Source organism: Montipora capricornis, chromosome 10 (genome assembly GCF_036669925.1).
Source record: "Montipora capricornis isolate CH-2021 chromosome 10, ASM3666992v2, whole genome shotgun sequence".
In the NCBI taxonomy this organism is placed as follows: Eukaryota; Metazoa; Cnidaria; class Anthozoa; order Scleractinia; family Acroporidae; genus Montipora; species Montipora capricornis.
In genome coordinates, this window is record NC_090892.1 from 9,114,282 (window position 1) to 9,122,028 (window position 7,747).

At 39.8% G+C, this 7,747-nt stretch overlaps 1 protein-coding gene across 2 annotated transcripts in view; it reads left to right on the forward strand.

Annotated features, from left to right (window-relative positions):
• The window catches only part of LOC138019099 (uncharacterized), a 48,694-nt gene extending 43,088 nt beyond the window's left edge, over nucleotides 1-5,606 (forward strand). For both annotated transcript variants that reach the window (XM_068865771.1, XM_068865772.1), the window contains 2 exons: nucleotides 3,666-3,803; nucleotides 4,443-5,606. In XM_068865771.1, the coding sequence (XP_068721872.1) occupies nucleotides 3,666-3,803; nucleotides 4,443-4,689 (385 nt within the window). In that variant the 3' untranslated portion in view covers nucleotides 4,690-5,606. The remainder of the gene's footprint in view (nucleotides 1-3,665; nucleotides 3,804-4,442) is intronic.
• Nucleotides 5,607-7,747: the final 2,141 nt, after the last annotated feature.

Here is a 7,747-nt window from a genome sequence, read left to right on the forward strand (position 1 = left end):
AAATGTCAACTCTATTGTTGGGTAACACTTTAAGGGCACTTATGACCTCAAATTGGTTACCATGGAAACACACCAGGTCCACAAAAAAGCCCTCTAAAAATTTCAGTTTTTGAAAATTATCTGAAAATACTAAGTCAGTGACCTACCGGTTTTATTTCTTTGTTGGAAATCTCCCTAAATTCTTTCACTTCTTAGAGAGTATGACAAAAAGTTATGAAGTAGAATTTACGATACATTGAAAAAAGGCGTTTTATAGTTTACAGAAAATTGTACCAGATAACTTTCCCCGAAACGTTTTTATTTGAAGTGCCATCATGAATGATACATGCGTGCAAAAATTCGAGATAGGTCACCGAGCAAAATTTGGAGATGAAGACAATTTTTTCCCGCAGGTTTTATTTCTGGTTCGCGCGATTTTTCGCCGTATTTTCACTTCTGGTGTGTTATTCCGCGCTAGTTTTGATAGGAATTTGATTCATTCAGCTGACGCTTGTTTCTTAGTTATGGCGTGTGTAGGTTACGCGCGTGCGCACCTAAAAACCCTTTCGAGCCTCCTTAATAAGGTCCACCTTCGGGTTCAACGGGGTTCAATTGGAGCAGGGGGCTCATTTAGTTCCTGGAAGCCAAAAACTCGTTTTCTGAGAATCGTGTCCTCATTGTTACTTCTTTCTTAGAATCCTGTCTCGCTATTTTTAGTAAAACAATGCAAATCTAGAGGCAATCACAAAATAACGAGAAAACTGATATTTTTAAGCGATTTTTTTATACCTACTTTATTTATATTCATGAGGTGAATGGCTAGAAAGAGTTGTGTGGAAAACTAAAAACTTTGTCTATGCGAAAGATTGTTTTCCTGCTCTTGAAGCAAAATCTGATCCAAGAAAATTCAGTTACCGACTCCGAGCAATCAAAACTTATTTGACTAAAATGGTCACTTGGTTTACAATCACGCGATTAAATCAAACACTCCATCGAAGAAGACGTTGTGATAACGGCAAAGCATTTCTGTTAGCTTGCCCCCTACCCCTTCGCTTCTTCTTTTGATTTCCAGGTTTTACTGCGGCCATTACATTCAAACGATCACTCGAAAGTCAATCCCGGTGAAAACAAGCGTCTAAAATTCACCAAACCACCTGCTACGTCGGCATTATTTCTGTTAAAGACTGATTGCTCACGGTCAGGAATTTTCTTGGATCAGGTTGAAAACGTTGGGTTCAAACGTTTTTAATTTTTCTTTGTTGTAACTCGTATGAAGTCAACAAGAACACAAAAGCACAGATGGGATTATTAACACTGTTGTGTTTAGTTGAATTGTTACTCTCCATGCACGTCTCCACATTCTTCAAGGTTTAAGAATATCGAAAAAATTACAGTTTTCTTCAATTAGTATTTAACAATTATTCCATGAGTGCGCCAGACTCGTACCCAGTCAATATTTACGTGTTGATTGAGGATGGTTGAGGCGCGCGGGGTGTCATGGGAAGAGGCCCAGCAAAACACGTAAATAGCGACTGGGTACGAGTCTGTGAGCGCGCGTTGTAGCGAGTTGGCGATAACCAGTCTCATACCCAATAAGCGCGAATGGAATAATTGTTTAGTTAAATTTTCATTAAATTTTGAACTGTTTTAATTACACAATGACGCAATCGGTTTCCATATAAGGTCATTACGGTATATGAACTGACAACCGAGATTGAGTGAGCCTATCAGAACGGCAGATACGCAATATCCGGGGATTGAAAATTTAATAAGTAACAATTATTGCTCGACCGCGCGTTGGATATGAGATGATAGATACACAACGAACTGCGTGGCGCCGAGTTAGCTATGGTCATCACATATCCAACAAGCACGAGTGGAATAATTGTTTTACTAAAAACGCTCACAAATTATGGATAATTTTTCCTTGTTTTATTTTGTAAAGACAAGAATACTGATGCGTGCAGTTACTGATATTTGTAGAACACGGTATAATATCTCATAGACCATAATGGCTAAACCAATCAAAACTCTGGAAATGCATTTTTAATAATTACAATTATTTTGGGGATTTCTTAGGACGTCTGTGTCATTTTTTAGTCGTGGATGCGTATCAACGACTATCGTTAGGCGTCAAAATATGCAAATCTGTCACTTACTCAGATGTAAACTAATCGATAAGTCAACGACCACTATCGATTTTTTCAAGACATGCCAATTTGTCACTCACTCAGTTGAATTCAAGTCGAAATGGCAACGATCAGTATCGATTTTCCGAATTAGTGCCGCAACCTAATACGTTGAAATATTATTCGACTTTTCTTCGTTCGTTCCGACGGAATTGATACTCGTTGCAGTCAGCATGTGTTACCGAGTCTGCTCTATTAGTTTGTTATTATTATTCCATAATTCTGTTGGTTATATTTAATACCTATATATGCTTGTAACACCGGTAGCCTCACAGCTCCTACAAGGTCTCACCTGATTGGAGACCACCCTTGAGGTTTAACAAAAGAACAAATAACAGAAACAATGGCCCTTTTGTTTCAGGCCTAGGGTAACAGAAACAATGGCCCTTTTGTTTTAGGCCTAGGGTTCATTGTTTCTGTTATTTGTTCTTTTGTTAAACCTCAAGGGTGGTCTCCAATCAGGTGAGACCTTGTAAGAGCTGCGAGATGACCCTGTAACACATTGAAAAGCTAAAGGTATTTAAATGTAAAGGGCGAGGTTAAAAGCTCTTGATAGCTGTATTTACATAGTTGAGAAATATCCAGTTATTTTCGGTATCACCTTGTTGTAGTTGAACAGAGAAGCATTCCTTTACGATAAGAGTCAAACACGAATTGACCTCTTTAGCTTGCACGTTTTCCCATTGCAGGCCACGTGATGTTCTCGAGGGAATTCCTTTGTTTTTTCATAAGTTATTCGTAAATAAGCGCGTGCATAACACGGCATTTGAAAGAAACTGTTCTCTAGAGTAACAACTGAAATGGGAAAATCAAAACGTACAAGCTGAAGAGGTCAATTTATTCCTTCCTAGGAAAATGATTATCCTCTGGTACTTTCATAGGCTTTTAACAACCTCGTTAAAAGTTTAAAGGAACCAAAAACTTTGGTTGGCGATCATTTTCACCTGGCTCTTTTGCATCTATAAAATGCTTAACAAATAGATTCCATGTTAATGTCGTGAAAAAGATTATTCATCGTGGTTTGTCTCACGATGTGGTCACTTGTGATGTAGATCGCGACGTTTCGACTGCATACTGCTAATCTTCATCAGGCGGTGAGGTCGACTGGTTACGCGTCACCTTTTAAGCAGGATGCTCTGCTGTGATTGTTTGATTTTCAGCAGCTGTGATTGGTGCATTTCGATCCTCGCTGTTTCGGTGTGTTGTTCATTCGGCGGTCCGCTGTCGTACGCTTCTCCTGTTGTTGTGTTTCTTGATCGTGGGCATCCATGCTTCCGGAATTTCTATTCCACTATCCCTGTTGATGTTGTTAGGGTGAAGTCTTATGTGAATCGCCTCTTTGACCCTAAGAAGATCAGAAAGCAACTGATCGCAACAGAACTCCCGTTTTGTAAGCAATGTATCCACGACTTCTTCACAGTTCTCGTTTGATTTATCTCTGGGTCTCTGGGAGTGCAAATTTATTTTATTAATTTTTACTTTCTCTGATCTCTACAGTTCTCTTGAGAAGAAAAACCGTTGCTTTGTGTTAGCCAGCTTGGACCGCGAGGACGAGGAGCCATATTATGCGTGGACCTGGAAAGCAGCTAATCACCCGAGTGTTCCTGGGGACGACACTAAGGTCACGGTCTTGAGGTTCGTATATTCTGACTCGAGTTAGTTGCTAAGTCACCTAAACTGTTTTTGGACAGCGCTTGGTAACAATGGTTTCAGTAGTCATCCACGTTCAACATGATTCCTTTATCATCATCACGATTTTCTAGACCATATTCGATTATTTTATCACCGAGAACAACAACGGTACCACTTGTGTTCCAAACTTCACGCACGCATTTAAAGCGTTATTATTATTTATTTTTGGTTCTAAGAGTTTACTTGCGTTTTCGCTCGGTTACAACTTTAATATTTGTTAACTATTTACCGAAGTGGAGGTGGTTAGTGAAGAGGTTTGGTAAATATCCACCACCAGTCATCTTCACTTCCGTCGGTGAATAGTTATTTTAGTATATACTAAAACAGTGTGATAATACATCACAAAAAGATGATTTAACTCATTTATTCCTGCAACGATTTCAACATTTTCTTGCACAAATCCCATGCGAGTTGCCCGGAGGTGAATTGCAAAAAATATCAAAGGATATTTGGAGTTTGAGTAGCCAATTAGAACGCGCCTTCAACGCTATCCACTGTCTTGGTATATGCTAATTATATATATATTTTGTATTTACATGTGCTGGCTATTATTAGTTGTTGACCAATGCACTGTTTATTTAGGATGGAGACTGGTATCTGCGGCGCAATCATCCGTCCATACCATGATGCAACGCGGTCTTCAAAAATCACAATAATCACACAGGTGCGAGGCTCTGTACCCAGTCCTTTGAAAAGCACTTATCTCACAGGAAACCCAAGCAAGTGGCTGAGCTGGCTCAAGAAACATTACGAATCCAAAGCGAAAAACACCGCCAAGAAAGACGATAAAGATGATTCATCTTCGACTTCCTCAGATTCGGGAAAATGAGAACAGCGAAAATGAGTGGTTTTGTAATTTAGTTTTGTGTGACCTAAAAACGACCTGATATTTGAAGGGCACTTTGATAGTAAGGGGCACCGACTTAGATTAAACTGTTCTGAAGGAAAACTGCTGTCATTCCTTCTGGATACAAGTTGCTAAGAATTTTAACAGGTTTATTGATAGCGTGTAAATTTGGCAATTTCATTTTTTGTTTACCTCAGACACATCCCTTTAATTCCTTTTTTCGCCTGTAAGGGATTGTTTCTTAAGTCTCGGCATTTGATCTCGAAATGGAATTAGGATTTTGTGATGTCTTCCCCGTGAAAGAGGAGGGAACCAGGAGGAGCAAATAACCCCAACAAATCGAAAACATTCACTTACCGTATATTTTAAGCAAAGTAAATATTTAAATTTATGCCGCTGCTCTGTGGTCTGCGCGGAGCACGATACAAAATTTTCTGACCAGGCAATGTGGTATCTTCTCCATGGAAAGTAATGAATTTTCCGCACGCACTCTGGTTTTCGTGCTAAGGTTTTTCAAAGCAACCAAACTAGTGTAATTTCGCTGTTGCTGGGGAAAGGTGGGACGAGAAGTCGCTAAAAACTAGACGCCTCAGCTTTCAGCTCGTAAATTTCTCGTTTAACCATCTTCCGGCCGCTTCCATGCATGGTTACAGTAAAGGCTGGAAGGTCACCTCATGCCCGGTAGGCCGTAATAGGCTAATACGTACGTGCTCGGAAGAATTACAATTTTTTTATCAGAATCATTTTTGTTTAATGCTCATACCGCGTGTTGAAAGCTTTTTTCATACCAAATAAAACTTACGGAAAATAATCTTGATATAAGAACTCACTTTTACTTCGATGAACATTTGTGCAAGGAATTGGTAAATAATCATTAATAAAGCTGTGTTTTTAAATGGTGTAGAATGTCTGCTTACTGTAGTTCTCCTTCTTACAGGGGTATCCAACGAAAATTATTTCCAAAATGCAAAGTTCATGAGACACTGATTTAACAAGACGGTCGCGAACGAAACCGTCCTGGACCATCACTTTGCAAGGGTACATGTTAATGCAATTGGTCTCAGACTCACTTTCAATCGATGTAGGTGGTAACACCTTAGGGTACGGACTGACGAAGGAAGCCTTCAATAAATCCAGGATAAAACCTTTGGATATTGAGGAGTTGAAAATATCTTTAACCACTGGCCTCAGTTCTAAGGCGAACTCGTTTAGTATCTTATTAGGGATGAAATCAGGGCCTACTGCTTTACCTGTCTTAACTAATAACAAAGGCTTAAACTCTTTTGATTCAGTAACCACAAGTTCTGGCGGAACATCCTGAAGGGGAGGACCTGAAAGTTCGATAGGAGTAAAATGATCAGTCAGGCTTATGAAAAAGGAATTCACCTTAATTGCCATGGCCAGGATATTGGGACAGCTATCATCTAAAAATTGGTGAGACCTGTCCTGTCGGATGTCCTTACCAGTGAGACATCTTATTTGTCTCCACCATTTCTTAGAGTCAGTTTGTTCTATGTCACAGATTTTGTGTTGATAAAATAGTAAATTGTTGCTTTGCTGACCTAATTTTCGCAAATGCCTGTAGATGCTTCTTCCCACAAGGTAATACTAACAAGGAGACAATAATTATTATTGTGCATGTCTCAGTGTTACTGTTGCCACATTGAAAACATTCTTCCATCTCACCCTCAAGGAGTGCTAACTGACTGCCTTTCCTCTTGGTCTTCAGGTCAGATGCATCCTTGTACGTCAGTCATGCTTACCATAATATTAATAAAAAAACTTACACTAGGGTATGTGGATTGTCCCATGAATTCCCTTGGGTAGTCTTTACAAACGAGGTGTCTCCTCTTAATCGAGCAATTTAAGAAAAAGATCGCAGCCTAATCACAACTTACCAAAGGGAGTATTTAGTTGACACCTATGATTTACCTGGCCCGCAAGGCTGAAGTAAGCAGTTGCCATATTGTAAATTAATTCTTGTTTGGCGTAACTGGATTGATTTGGTCTGAAGTGTAGCTTTTAAAAAGCGTCGTCCGGAAAAGTTCTTCAAAAAAAGAAAAAAAAACTCAGTTTGGGGTCGTGCTACTTTCGTTCCGGAGAGGGTGTGATTAATCGACCCCTGAGCCATCCGTGGTTAACCCCTTGACGAATTGTAACTCTGCCATTAGTCATCAGAATTGGATGGTTTATAGATAATTCTTTTTTTCCCTTTTCTTCATGTGGTAAGCACACTACCAATAATCCCACGATAGCACAGAACGCATGCGTATTTGTAAAATATGTAAAAAATCCCCATGCCACTTTCGTTCTAGAGAGGGAGAGATTACTCGACCCCTGAGCCAATCATGATTAAAGCCAAGAGGTGAAGCCACAACAGTGAGCCTAACCTAATTTTGTTAGTTTTCAGTTGCGGCGACCACTCACCGCAATTTCAAGGAAGTTTCCAAATAAGATCTCTTTACAAAACTGGAATGGCTTGTCATCTTAATAATTGTTAGTGTCTGGATGAACCTTACGAGATTAAATCTCCACTTGTCTCAGCACTGAATGAAGAGTAAAGAGATTAAATTAAAGCCAATTATTGCTTGTTAATCACTTCTGTTTTTCTCCAATTCAATCTATAACGACCGGTGTCTCAATAGACCTTTTTACCAATACGGCGGCCATTTTTATTTCTATTGTTTCGAATAGCTATTATGGGATGCCCAGGGGGCAAATCAATATGTATTTGCCCCCTGGGCATCCCATAATAGCTTTTTGAAACAATAGAAATCAAAATGGCCGTCGTATCGGTAAAAAGGTCTATTGGTTGATCGTCGAACTAGTGAGCGGGAGGTCGTAGGTTCGTATCCCAGCCGGACCAACACTCAGGGTCTTTCCCTTTGTGATGACACCTGCAAATGGTTAGACTTTCTAGTCTTCTCGGATAACCAATTTCCGAGACATGCGGTCGCACATAAAGCGCGCTGCACAGTCTCCCCTCTAGCGAACATGAGAGAACCAATCAGATACACCAAGAGAAAATGAGGGGACAGAG